This window comes from Canis aureus, chromosome 16 (assembly GCF_053574225.1).
Source record: "Canis aureus isolate CA01 chromosome 16, VMU_Caureus_v.1.0, whole genome shotgun sequence".
Lineage (NCBI taxonomy): Eukaryota > Metazoa > Chordata > Mammalia > Carnivora > Canidae > Canis > Canis aureus.
The window spans coordinates 16164968-16178228 of record NC_135626.1 but is presented as its reverse complement, the minus strand read 5'-3'; the positions used below and the strand labels follow the sequence as shown (position 1 = coordinate 16178228).

The 13261-nt window shown below is 52.6% G+C and overlaps 1 protein-coding gene across 2 annotated transcripts in view; it reads left to right on the top strand.

The window, feature by feature from the left end:
- Positions 1-10673, top strand: part of NXN (nucleoredoxin) — a 152850-nt gene extending 142177 nt beyond the window's left edge. For both annotated transcript variants that reach the window (XM_077851820.1, XM_077851821.1), the window contains exons 6-8: positions 4102-4281; positions 5966-6090; positions 9042-10673. In XM_077851820.1, coding sequence (XP_077707946.1) covers positions 4102-4281; positions 5966-6090; positions 9042-9224 — 488 coding nt within the window. In that variant the 3' untranslated portion in view covers positions 9225-10673. The remainder of the gene's footprint in view (positions 1-4101; positions 4282-5965; positions 6091-9041) is intronic.
- Positions 10674-13261: the final 2588 nt, after the last annotated feature.

The window sequence follows — 13261 nt, the reverse complement described above, 5'->3', positions numbered from 1 at the left end:
CCCTTTTGGTCTCTGTCCACACACATACGTACTTACCCAAAGCTGTAATCCTACACACATAGCACTGGGTATTCTCTACTTTCTATTTAGCGATGTATTACAAACCTTCTCCAGCTTGCTCTAGCGCCCATGATGGCCACTGTTGTGATCACATATTTTTTTGCCCTGCCCTATGCCCTCACCTGCTGTTCCTGCTGAGGGTCTGCTTTTCCTCCCATTTCTCTTCCAGCTCTCAGCAGCCTCTGTGTGATGCCTCCCAGCGCCTCAGATCCTACCACAGTCTAGAGGCAGAGCAAGAAATCTCGGGGTTCCAGCCCCACCCAGCTCCTCTCCCACTGCCAGAGTGCTGTGTGACAGAGCTTTCCTGCCCCAGGCCCCTGCCGCTGCCACTCCCTTCAAAACCTCCTCTTTCCTTGGTAGTGGAAAAGAAGCCAAACTAAATGTAGGACAGTCTCAGGACACATGGCTTTGAGATTGTTTTAAATACTCACAGATTGGCTCCTCCCCGGAGGAAATCATTTGGAGCAGGCTTTTCGGCCTTGTTCTTTGTTCTGGAGGTTTTGAGGGAGACAGTGAAGGGGGACTCTTAGGCACTACTTGTGGTCCAGCCTAGCACATCAGGGCAGGGGGCTTGAGGCATGTTCTTCCTTGAGGTATGTTCTTCCCCTCAACGGTAAGCTTGAGATGGTGCAAGTAAAAGACACCAACCCCACATGTGGTGGACCTCATACCTAGAACACTTGCTGCAGTGTTGACATTGTCTCTGCATTCTGTTTCTTCAGCTACTTCCTCCAGCCAGCACAGAGGTTGGAAGTTGCTGTTTATCTCACCAGACCGAGGCATAGTCTTCTATACCTCTGACTTTCCATGAGCCAGATAATCAATGCAGGGATGGCCAAAACTAATAATCATTAAGTTATTTATAAGAAGAGCTAGTATTTATGGAGTACTCACTGTATACCAGATACTCTGCCTTCAGCATTTTATACTTGTCATCTTGTTTGTTCCTCACAACACCCAGTAAGATAGGATACCGTCTCTACCCCCTGTGACAGCTGTGGACATGAGGCTCCAAGAAGTTAAGTGGGCGGCCTGGATCTTCCTTAGGATTCTCACTGTACTTTTCCTCAAGTACATCCCAGCTGGGAACTAACAAGCTTGAACAGAGATGAGATGCTCCCTTTGCATTCCCTTCAGAGAAGCCCCTCGCTGGCATGGAAGTTATTTTGCACAAAGGCATCGATTAGAAATTTTCCATTCTTTTTCAGCTTCCCATTAGAGGCTTTGCCCTATTTTCTCCTTAGAAGTCTCTGCTTCCAGGAACCTGCTTCAAGGGAGGGGAGTGGGAACGCCTGCTGAGGGGAGGAGAGGGAAGAGGTGATGGCAGCCCCAGCCTCCCTCCCCATGGCCTTGAGGAGGAAGTGCAGAAAGCTGTGGATGTGGGGGTGCGGGAGCCAGGGCCCTCTCTTGACTGCTTGTGAGAACCCCCCACCTACAGTGGCCTGTAGAAAAACAACAGGCAGACCAGGGCTCCTGTCTCAGCTTGGCCACTTGCGGCTGATGACCTTAGGTGGGGAACTTGGCCATCTGTGAAAAGAGGATTAATCGTACCTCCCGCAGCTATCGTTATGGAGGGTGAATAAAGGAGCGTGGCCATGCTTGTATGGTACCGAGCAGATGTGCTGAGAGAGATAGCTCTCCTGTTCTTCCTGTGGTTCATCCCTGGAGGAAAGCACACACTCTTAAGGCTCTAGGGCCAAGCTAACCCAAGACCGGGTGATGGCGACGGGACCCGGCCCAGTGTGCCTGCCAGAGAGGAGCTGCTCTGGGTTGATGGCTGACCGTGGTTATTTTACCCACTTGCTTTCTGTTTATGCATCACAGTCACTCATACCTCATTATCTTGGGCTCTTAGACATGGGCTTTGGTGCTCAAAGCACAAATACAAGTGGGGACTTTGCTTTTGTGCAGCTGCCGGGAAGGGGTGGGGAGAGTCAAGGCTGAGGGGTGCTGTTCCTTGGTGGAATCAGCTAAGGACCCCTCAGCAACCAGCAGAGGGTTTCAGGTCCTTGTCCTGCCAGTCCTCACCAGCAAGGATTTCAGACAGGCTGCAGCCATGGAACAGAGAAGGCCCCTTAGAAGAGTCCCTTGGAGAAACCAAGGCACCAGATCAGGAAGTAGATTTCCTTGCCCTCAGATTTTACTTTTCTTCCTGTCTCTGTCCTGTGTGCCTGCTTGTCCTCCACCAACCTGCTCAGCGTCCCACTTCTGGGTTACAAACAGACCGGCTGCTATGTCTAATCATAGCAGTGGGCAGGCCCTGGTTTAACCCAACACTTGTAATTGCCCAATGTCAGAAACACACCAGCTCTGATTAAAGAACTCTGCCAAAGCCTATTTGAGCTGGGGCACAGTGGGGTGCACTTGCCCACAGCTGGCTGGCCTATCCTTGGGGATGGGGAACCCAGACTCTGGAGGTTAACATGCAGCTGTAAGGATAAAGCTGAAAATACTCTATGCCTCTTGTGCTCTGTGTGACACACAACCCAGGAGGCCACACTGGCTCTGAGAATGTGAAAAGGCCCAGGAGCCCGAGCCGCTTGCTTTTGTATAGGATGCGGTGGGAATGGCAGTTCTCCAGAGCTCATTTCTCTCTGGACCTGTTCTCTCTCTCTCTCTCTCTCTTTTTTTTTTTTTAATATTTTATTTATTTATTCATGAGAGACAGAGGGAGGCAGAGACACAGGCAGAGGGAGAAGCAGGCTCCATGCAGGGAGCCCGATGTGGGACTCAATCCCGGGAATCCAAGATCACGCCCCGGGCCAAAGGTAGGAGCTAAACCGCTGAGCCACCCAGGGATCCCTGGACCTGTTCTCCAACACGCCAGGCCACTTCTAATAGGTGTGAACATAATGGACTTAAGTCCTTTTGAAGACAGGCCCACCACCACATGCCTGCTGCGCCAACAGCCACACTGGATTACAAAACACTAGGGCCATATTCTTGGTCCTTCAACGCCCCTACCCCCACAGAGAAGTAAAATGTCAGTGGAGCAAATTACTCACTGAACACTTTGGAATCTATAAATATTAAATCGCTATGGCTTTCCCTGGCCCATATAAAATTAAAGCTCTGGTCAGCTCCAGAGGAGAGAGGCCCTCCCTCAGCGAGGGCCCCTGGTTCGGCGACAGGGGTGGGGAGCTGCTGCCAGTGGAGGGACAAGCGTCTCCAAAAGGACAAAGCCGTGGCTGTGGGTGGTGGTCAGTAGGGGGTACCTCAGCTGGAGGAGAGGCAGTGGGCAGTGGGGTACAAAGAACAAGGAGGCAGCAATCCCAAATGCGACTGCGACCCAGGGTGGGGCTTTCTCTGGTTTTTCACTTGAGGCTTTGTGGTTGGGGGGAGGTGTGTGGTTTGCAGAGACTGCTGTGTGGCATTTCTTACTCTAGCCTAGGACTCTAAAGTGAGGGCGGCAGCACTGCAGGCTGCACATTCCCTCCTGGACTGTCCCCCTCAGAGAGGGAGTCCTGGAACCTCCCTGAGCAGCAGGGCTGGAGATGGGGGTGGGGTCGCTGGCTCACTGGCAGCCAGCTGTCCCCTGTTCTGCTGCAGCCCCTGCCCCCAGGCTCCTCCCCTCCTCTGGCCCCTGTGCTCACACTGCTAGGGCAGCCCGCCTTTGTGCCACCTCCCACTGCATGGGTGGATTTGTGCTGGCCTGTGTGTGTAGCGAGTACAGACGCAGGAGTGTGTTTTCACACCCCTCCATCAGGTTTTAGATCCCCTGCAGGTAGCAGGGGTATCTTCTGCTTCTCTGGGATCTCTTGAGGATTTACCAAATCCTTCTATGTGCCAAGACCTGGGGTTCAGTTCTTGAAATGCATGACCTCGTTGGTGTTTACAGAGTGGGATAAGGAGGATACCATAGTCCTGGCAGTGGAGGACACCGAGGCCAGGAGAGGTGAAGTGAGTTGCCTGGGTTCCTTGGAGAAGTGGCACACAGATCCAGGGGGAGTTCTGTTCAGTGGCTGTTCAGTGACTGAGCCTGGAATCTGCCCTTGCACTCCCAGCACTTCCTGACTCTCAAGTGAGCTCTCTCCCTTGCAGGCATCCCCACCCTCATCGTGCTGGACCCACAGGGGGAGGTGATCACGCGGCAGGGGCGTGTGGAGGTGCTGAATGACGAGGACTGCAGGGAGTTCCCTTGGCACCCCAAGCCTGTGCTGGAGCTCTCCGACTCCAATGCTGTGCAGCTCAACGAGGGCCCCTGCCTCGTCCTTTTTGTAGGTATGAAGCCCAGCAGGAGCCCCAGGGTGGGCTGGACAGACCTCACGTGGGAGGGGTATCTGTCCCTGCAGTTTCTTTCTGTCACAAACAATGCCAAGCCTGGGCCTTTGTCTCTCCCAGCAGCCTTGCTTTTGACCCCCATGATTTATTCATGGCTCTGCCCCTGTGGGAGGGGTTCTGGGAGCTGCTGCTGTGCTTTCCTTCCTAGACTGCCAGCTGGGAAGAATAGGTCAGGCTGGAGCCAGGCCCCCACGAATAGACCCATTGTTGGAAGGAGGCGGGCTGCATCCACAGCAGCTGCAAGGGCTGGGCCCCCTTGGGCAAAATCCCCTGCCCCCCCAGCCTCAGGGCAGCATCTCTGTGGCCAGGTGTTCTTCTCAGTCTCCCCAGTCTGCTCAGTGGGTGACTGCCCTGTGGGGCAGGAGGACACCAGAGCATCCACTCCAGGCTCCCTGCAGTCCTGTGGGATGACTTGTGTTCCTTTTTGCAAATGGAACAACTGCTGGCCAAGGGCCACTTCACCTTCTGCCTTGGGACGAGCCCTGGCTCAAAATAACTTGGAGTTCAAGGATCGTGGCTGAGATGCTGCTACCCCCACGTCACTGATGGGGTTGGTAGGGAGGTGTTCGGGGGTCATGTGCCTGTGCTCTGGAAGTCTGGTGTGGGGAGGGGAGCCTATATACAGACTCACAGGAATTCTTAAACTGACTTGCCGCTGGCCCCTGTGCCTGGAGAACAGAGGTCTCCTGGGGAAAGATGGCTTTGGGGAATCATTGTCCTCGGGCTTTGCTGCCTGCTGCAGCCTCACACACCCACATCCTAGGCCTCTGGGAGATAGTTCTGAACTGAGGGACAGTTGTACCTCACTGGCCACCTGCAGATGTTGGTAAGGAGGTCCCAGAGAGGCAAAGCGAGTTCCCAGCATCACAGAGCTGATTAGATGTGGGTCTAAACTATGTCTGGCGGGCCCCTTGGGCAGCGCGACATTTCTGGAGAAAAATCCTGCTTCCTGCCTCCCCTTCCCGGCTTTGCCACTCAGTGTGTTGCTCTTGTTCTGGGTTATGAGGTCCAGCAGGAGTGAGCCCCAGGGCCCTGGAGTGTGGCTGCTCCCATGCTGCTTTCCTGGAGGCAGGAGGTGACTGAAGGGGGCTCTGGGGCACCCAGCTAGGCAGTCCATCCCCTCCCAGGTGAGTCCGACCAGCCGTGAAGTTGGCATTCTAGGGGTCCCGGTGCCATCCCACTGCCACCAGAGCTGCTGACTGTACCGCAGTCCTGACCCACTGCCACCACCAGTTCTGCCATTTTCAATAGGCAGTCAGATCTGAGGTCATTCTGGTTCTGTGATTGAGAGGAAAAGTACAAGGACCTCAGGTCCTGGCTGAGGGGAAGCTCAGCTTCCAAGGCCAATTTGTGAGGAATTCAGTGGAAAGAACCTTGGTGCCTGGAGTACTAGGGACCCTCAGTAAGGTGAGTTGTTCCTGAGGGAGCACAGAGCAGTGGTGTGCATGTGCTGCAGACACACCCTCGTGTATCCCGGAGGCAGGCCCACTGCCCAGGGGAAGTTTTGTTTCCATTCAGGGGCCACCCACATGGGCATTTCAGGCCCAGGACCCAGCTCCCTCAGGGGGCACCACTCCATCTGTTCCACAAACCAGTGCTTCTCGCGGCTCTCTCCCCATTACAGATTCTGAGGATGATGGGGAGTCTGAGGCAGCCAAGCAGCTGATCCAGCCAATAGCGGAGAAGATCATTGCCAAGTACAAAGCCAAAGAGGAAGAGGCGCCACTTCTGTTCTTTGTGGCGGGGGAGGTGAGTGCTGCTGGGGCCCGGTCTGCTGGCTGCTTGGAGGGTGACTTTTAGAACATGTGATTCAGCTCTAGGGTATGTTTGAAGGAGCCCCAGGATCTGGGGTGAACACATACGTGTCATACAGCATGGAAGCCCATTTCCTGTCCTTGCTGTACCTTCCTCCCTTCTCTGTCACTCAGCAGCCTCAGAGCAGCAGGATGCTGTCCCAGGGTAGGGCTGCCTTCTTGCTCCCCTCCCACCTGAGCTGCTAGGAAGCCTGGCAGCCACAGAGATGGTGATTGGCACTCGCTCCCTTATGGCTTGGCCCATCCCTCCGCCCTGGCCTTGCAGAATGGGTTCTTCACTTTGCAGGCATCCACAACTTAGACCAGCGTTTCCCCAGCTGCCCTGGGGAGGGTGCTGGGGGTCGGAAAGTGCTGCTGTCCCAGTCTCTTTTCACCCAAGTCCTGTCCTTTGAAGGCCTCCAACCAGGACGGACCACACAGACTTTTCACAGGGTGGGAAAGCAGGCTGCCTCCCACAGGGGCAGGAGCTTCCATCCCACAGACACAGGAATCCCCTGCTAGAACGACTGAGCCCCAGCTCAGTCCCCACCCCCAAGAACACAGTCCACGCATGCTCCACGCAGACCCCGCCAACCTCCCCCTGCCCCCAGCCAGAAGCTGGTTATTGATACACACACTTCTCAAAGCCCCTTGCCCCCTTTGCACCTGTCTATATCCCCAGTTGGTCAGGGCCCGGGACTCATTTCATGCTGTGTTGTTTGGATCCCAGGAGAGGCAGATACCCTGAGCCACCACCCATTCATCACCTCGTCAATAGCCACCCCTGCTAAGCCCCAGTGGGCCTCTCACAGGCAGCCGAAGTCACCCCATTCCGAGGTGGGGTGGAGGGAACAAAGATTCACTGCCTTGGGGCTACACAGGCCTGTTCCACACAAAGCACAAATGGAAGCTGCTCTGAATTTATTAAACTCTAACCCCTTTCAAATGGCTGTGAGAGAAAAGATGGGTGCAGAACAGAAGGGGCCTAGCCAGGGGCAGGGGTGGGGCTGGAGAGCTCTAGTAAGTGCATTAGGAATGTGTCTGAAAAGGCGCATTTGCAGGTTTTCTATGGACCAGGCAGCAAGCCAAGCTTCACCAGCACCATCCCATTTGCTCCTCACCTTTCTGGGAATGGAGCCATTACCGTTTCACAGATGAGAGCACAAGGCGTCTCCCAAGTCTGGTCGGTTGGTCGGCTAGGCTACGTGTACCTACTGGCTCACCTGCCAGCTTGCACGAAGCCCCGTGTGAGCCGTTCTTAAATCCATTTTACAGGGGACAAGACCTGGGCTCACAGGAGTGACTTATCAAAGTCAAACGTTGAGCAGGTGGTGCAGAGGACTGAATGTGAGCTCAGTGTGACTCCACAGACAGTGTTCTCACTCCTTTGTGCATGTGGTCAGGCAGGTGGCCAGGCCCAGAGGGAAGGAGGCCTGCACCAGGACAGGGGGGTCATCCAGTGCTCAAGCTCCCCACCTGGCCATCCCATCCTTCTTGTGCACTTCACCTGGGCTCCTGACCATGGCAGCTCTCTTGGTCCAATTTTCTGGCCTCACGCTTAGAAGCCAGGCACTATGGAGGGGGATGGGCCCTGGGTGCCAGGTCATGAAGCACAGACGGAACACTTCTGAGCCAGGACTCTGGCCCTCTACCACTCTTCCCAGGGCTAAGGGTACTTGTCTTGACACCATGCCGTCCCCCCCCCGCCCCAACCAAAAGGCAGAAGTCATCCCTTCTGAAGCCCTAGTAGACATTAAAATTCATCTCCCTGTGGTTTGCTCAGAGGGAGAGGGGAGGGGACACAGCGTTGAGCTCAGCTTGGCCCAGGCCTCTTATTGGGAGCTTGATGTTCAATATCTGTCCAGTGCCTCCCCTCTGCTTATCATGCAGACTGTTTATTAACCCACACAGAGGGCCTGAGTGAGCTCATCAGTGCCAGAGATGATGAGTCACCCATCATTGCTAGAAGTACATGCCCTTTCTGGGGTGGGGGAAAAAAAAAAAGATGACCACTAATCATCTTCCTAAAGATCTGCCCTTTGAGAAAAGAATGGTTTTATGTCTTAGAAACCAATGAGGGGTAAATTTCAGGCCTCCTGCTTGCCAGCATTTAAGGCCAGGAATGCCCCAAGCCCTTCCTCTGCACAGTGGTTGGGGTCTTCATTCAGTTCAAAATACTGTGTGGTGTGTTTGTTTTATAGTGAGACAGCCTTGGGGTGGTTATATAGAGTCCATTTCCTGCCATCTACCAAATGGGGGTCGGTAGCCTGAACAGTGATCTCAAATGGTTGCTCCCTTACAAATTCTGCTGCTAGTCTTTGGGTTTTGGGGTTTGCTTTTACACTTAACAAGGGAAACTCACCTGGACAGTCACTGGAAATATATGATGAATGCAGCCACCCGTGCCACTCCAGGAGGTATTTCAGTAGCCCTGTCTTCTGAACTGGCTGTGCAACTCCTGCTCCCCTGAAACCACAGGGGTGGGTTGGGGACAGTGAGCTGTTTCTGTTAAAGACATTCCAGAGTTGGAAAGTCCAGATTGGCCTCAGATATTCATAGTGGGCCTGCAAATAATTGAGAGGTAATTGCAAAAGGACATGATTAAAAGACAACACATTTTTACCAAGCAGAGGACATGTTAAAGTTGCTTTTTGTGCCAATGAAGAAAGAGGACTTGCCTGGTGATTTGGGGAGCTGCACAGAGAATTCTAACCGCCCCCCCCCCAAGGCAGGGTAGAGTCCACTGCTCCCTGTTCTGAGAGCCCATCTTTCCCAGAGAGTCACCCATTCTTCAGGACAATGGAGTGGCTGCTTTCCATGCTGGCTTGGGGGGAATGGGGGGGCGGTCAGGGGACTCTCTACCCTCTTGAAAACTTACTGGTTTTCTCTCTCTATGGTAACTTCCAGGATGACATGACTGACTCCCTGCGAGATTACACCAACCTGCCCGAGGCTGCTCCTTTGCTCACCATTCTGGACATGTCGGCCCGGGCCAAGTATGTGATGGACGTGGAAGAGATCACCCCCGCCATTGTGGAGGCCTTTGTGAATGACTTCCTAGCAGAAAAGCTCAAACCAGAGCCCATCTAGGGGGGCTCCAGCCTCAGGAGACGTTATTTAAAACTTGGTCTTCTCCTCCTCCTCCTCCCCTTCCTTCCCTCCACCCTTGGACTTTTCCAGCTGTCCTGAATCACACAACCCAAGTGTCCAACCTCTCTGTGGTGCCTTGTTTTCTGCATTAACTCCTCAGCTAGCACCCTAAGGTGCATATCCTCTCAGCAGCAGAAGAACCCACCATGTTCGGAGACTCTGCTTGGGATCCACAGGGCTGGTAGACCCTGGCCAGAACCAGGACTGCAGCACACTCTCAGTCACTAGCTCTCGGTGAAGTATTTGCCAGGTGTTCTCAAGCTGCATGAACCTGAAGGGACAGTGTGTTGGTGCTCTGGCTCTGCCTCTGGTGTCAGCGTGCACACGTAGCACCCAGGACGGCTCAGTGACACACGTACGTGCGGGTGGACCCGGGAAAGTGCCATGGCCTTGCTAGGCCTCAGCCCTGAGCTGCGGGCGAGAACATCCTTTCTCCTAAGTGACTTTGTCTATCTTGGTGTGAGGGAAGAACAACGCTTGGCAGTCAGTTCTTGGGCGAGGGATCTCAAGTCTCAAAGGAAGCTTGTGTTCTTTTTTGGTGAGAAAAAGAGCAGCTCTGGTAATGATTCATGTAGTAACTGCTTACTCTGAGCTCCTACCATATGATAAGAAAGAGATTTCTCATTTTTTCCTTATATCTTTCTTCTTTGATTTACTTTCTCCAAGTTTCTGCCCTCATCTATGAACAGCCTCTACTGTCTTGGAATTTTGTTAATAAATTCTTCCCTTTGGACATCTTCCCAAGAGGCACCCAGCCCTGTGTTCTTGGAGGAGCCCCACCTCACCGGCACAGGCCTCTGACTCGGCCCCACTCTGGGCCTGGGGGCCACTGCAGCTCTGCTGAGGTGCCTGTGTCCACCTTTGGTTACCTGTCATCCCTCTTTTTCTTTTCAAAGCAGAACTAAAAAGTGACAAGAAATTACCAGAAGCCTAGCTTTTTCCTAAGAACCTGCACAAAGAGATGTGTCCTAGGGTGACAGTGGGAGCAGAGGACCTGTCAACTAAAAGTAGGCCTTGGATCCACTCTGCTAGGGTCAGGTAGCTCAGCTCCCACAAAAGGAAGGTAACAACAGCTGTGTCCTTGGGACTTGGGGTGGAGAGCTTTGTCTAGGGGTTCACAGGATTTGGGCCTATCTTCACTAGGCATTAGGGTCTTTCACACGATCTCAGGCCTTACCCTTGGCTCCACTGACAGCATTCTGTCAGCCAAGACCACTGATTTGAAAAATCCAGCCCCCAGTCAGCTGTTGACAGCACTGCTCCTTGCTGAATTGGATTAATTCGTAGTTCAGAGGTACAAAGTTAGTTGGTGATTAGACAGTTACTTGATGTCACAAGCCTGAAATGCAATCACCTAGTAAGAAATAAAGCAGGCATCTCTGGACATTATCAATGAGTTGGCCTTTCTTGTGCTCAGTAACAAAAATCTTTTTGCTTGTGGTGCTGGGCTCTGGGGAGAGGGTGGGGGAGGACACGCTAGATCCTCTCAAATTTTCTGGATACCTAGTATCTGTGTTTTAGAATTGTTGAGAACTGGTCATCTGTTGAATCCTGAAGCCAGGGAGCTCCTTTGGCTTAGAGCACCAGAGGCAGATCCCTGCTGGAGCTCTGGCTGCCATCTCTCCTGGTTCCACTTGCCCTTGTGGAAGGTTGATTCTCTGATCGCAGGCATCCTTGAGGACACTGGTGCTCATTCCCTCCCCGCAGGGGAGCAAGTGCTCTGAAGCCTGAGGAGGTCAGTTGCAGACACAAGGAATCCCACACAGGTCTCCCTGTGAAGAATGGGCGATAGTTGGAGACTGTCAACCCTAGCTCTGTCCTGGGCCAGTGTCTCCTCCGAGAGTATGGCAGATGTGGGGACAAGGTGAGGTCAACCTCACTTGGAAGATGGATTTCTGCCTATGTCCTATATCATGATAGCCTTGGAGGAAAAGTGGCCTCTCTTAGAAACTACTTATATTCTGGCATAGAAGTAACAAAGTCCAGTGAGGAGTCCCTTTAAGTTCCTGCAGCAGAAAAATTAGATCGTAATTCTTCTATGGCCTTAACAGGGCTGACTTGAACTACTTGCCACTAAGATCAACTGGATCCTTGACACCAAAATTCCCCTCTTGGAGTGGATGTGTAGGTTAAGATCAGTGGGAAGGTTTATTAAAAAAAACCCTGAGGTTTATATAGTGGAGGCTTTGAGGGGGAACACTGGGGGAAGACCATTCACCAGTGCCAGTAAAAACCCCTGGCTCAATAGTGCAAGATATCTTAAAGGTTCTTGATGCAGACGAAGTGGGTGGCTTTTTAATTCCCACTAAGCAGCTCCAAAATACCTTAATTCTTGTCACTAATTAGAAGCAGGTTAAAACCCCAGCTGTAATGTATTCAAGGGCTTCCATCAGTAGCAAGGGAAACTACCCCAGCAGGTTGAGGCAGGAAAGTAGCTATAAAAATGCCACCCTGAAGTTCCAGATTTTGCACTCACCACAATGACTTCCAGATCTGATTCTATTCATTTTCACAGCAGAGATGAGATTTTTTATCTGACCCCAGCAATAAAGATCTGGTTAAGAAAAAGGATACATATTTGGAATTGGTAGGTCCAGTGGGCAGCGGTAAATGCCAGAGTGCAACTGAAGCTTCCTTTCCAGGAGTGAGGTGGCTGCCTGCTTCCCTCCCCTGCCTCCCAACCACAATCTCCAAGCGTGTCCTCAAATTCAGTGCCTCTCACTTATCCAAGCATAGGGAGCTAGTACTGTTTTGGCAGTGGCCAAGCTTCAAGTGGTAATTTTCAGCCAGACTTTGTTTTTGCCTCTTGCCTAGTTAAACACACTATAAAGCTGTTTTCTCCTCCTGCTGCCGTCTTCCAGGATAGCAAACGGAGCTCTGCAATGATCTAGAGAGAACCATGGCCCAAGATCAGATCGGCAAGACCCAATAAGGTATCGCACTGCTGGCTTAGGGAGAACACCATTCGTGTGCGAGTGCACGCGTATAGACTGGGAATGCTAGCTCTGGGAGGGATCTGAGCACACCTGGTCCAGCCCCCTCATCACACAGTTGCAGGCACTTCCTGGTCACATGCCATTTCCCGGGGCCAGGCTGGGGAGGCCCATGCTTGCCAGATAGGACTGGAATGGGGCAGCGTGTGGACAGTGGGGAGCTTCAGCAGTGCCCTCTGTGGCTTCTTTGGGTGGTGCCATGTGAACGGAGGACTGAAGTTCCCTGAAGCAGCTGTGCAGAGAAGCACTTAACCTACATCCCTCTTAGCTGACACTGACAGGGGCAGGCAGGAGTACCCAAGGGAAAATTCTTTGACAAATGGCTGTTGTCTATTGGTTTCATTCTTGATTGTTCAATGTTAGTAAATGGTGCAAGTGAAATACTTTCCCAGCAAACAGAAGGCTGTTTGTAGGAAAATTTTATATTGGGTCTACTTTATGGCTGGGATGTCTCCTTCTAGTGGGGTAATATGACATTAGGATGTCGTAGGTGTGCCTCCAATGTGAAAGCATGAAGAAAATAGGCTTTGTTCAAGGTTTATGCCTCCCTTGGAGTTCTGGAATGCTTCCCAGGCCAGGAAGTATGTTATTCCGCTGGGGCAGGACTTGTTCTGAAGGACTGATGGATTTTTATTAATGAATGTACCAACTCATGAAAGCCTGTAGGCCAGTATGCAGCCCAGAGGCAGGCAGCCCCAAGTCTGGGTTCCTGAGTGCTCATGCCTCACACGGGTCAGTCACCCACATGGGCTAGAATGAGGATACAGTAGGAGGCATGATCTTAGGACCCAGGACTAAAAAAGAAATCTCCTTTGGACATCACAGGATGTGGAAGTCCCCAGCCATTAGGGAGCCACTCTGCCCATATACAGTTTGCACCACCCCCTCTGGTTGCAGAGGTGAAGCAGGGAGGCCAGAGCCTGTTGCAGCCCCGTTGCCTCCACAACCCTTGTTTCCTCCTTGCATTCTGCAAGTAGCAGCTTT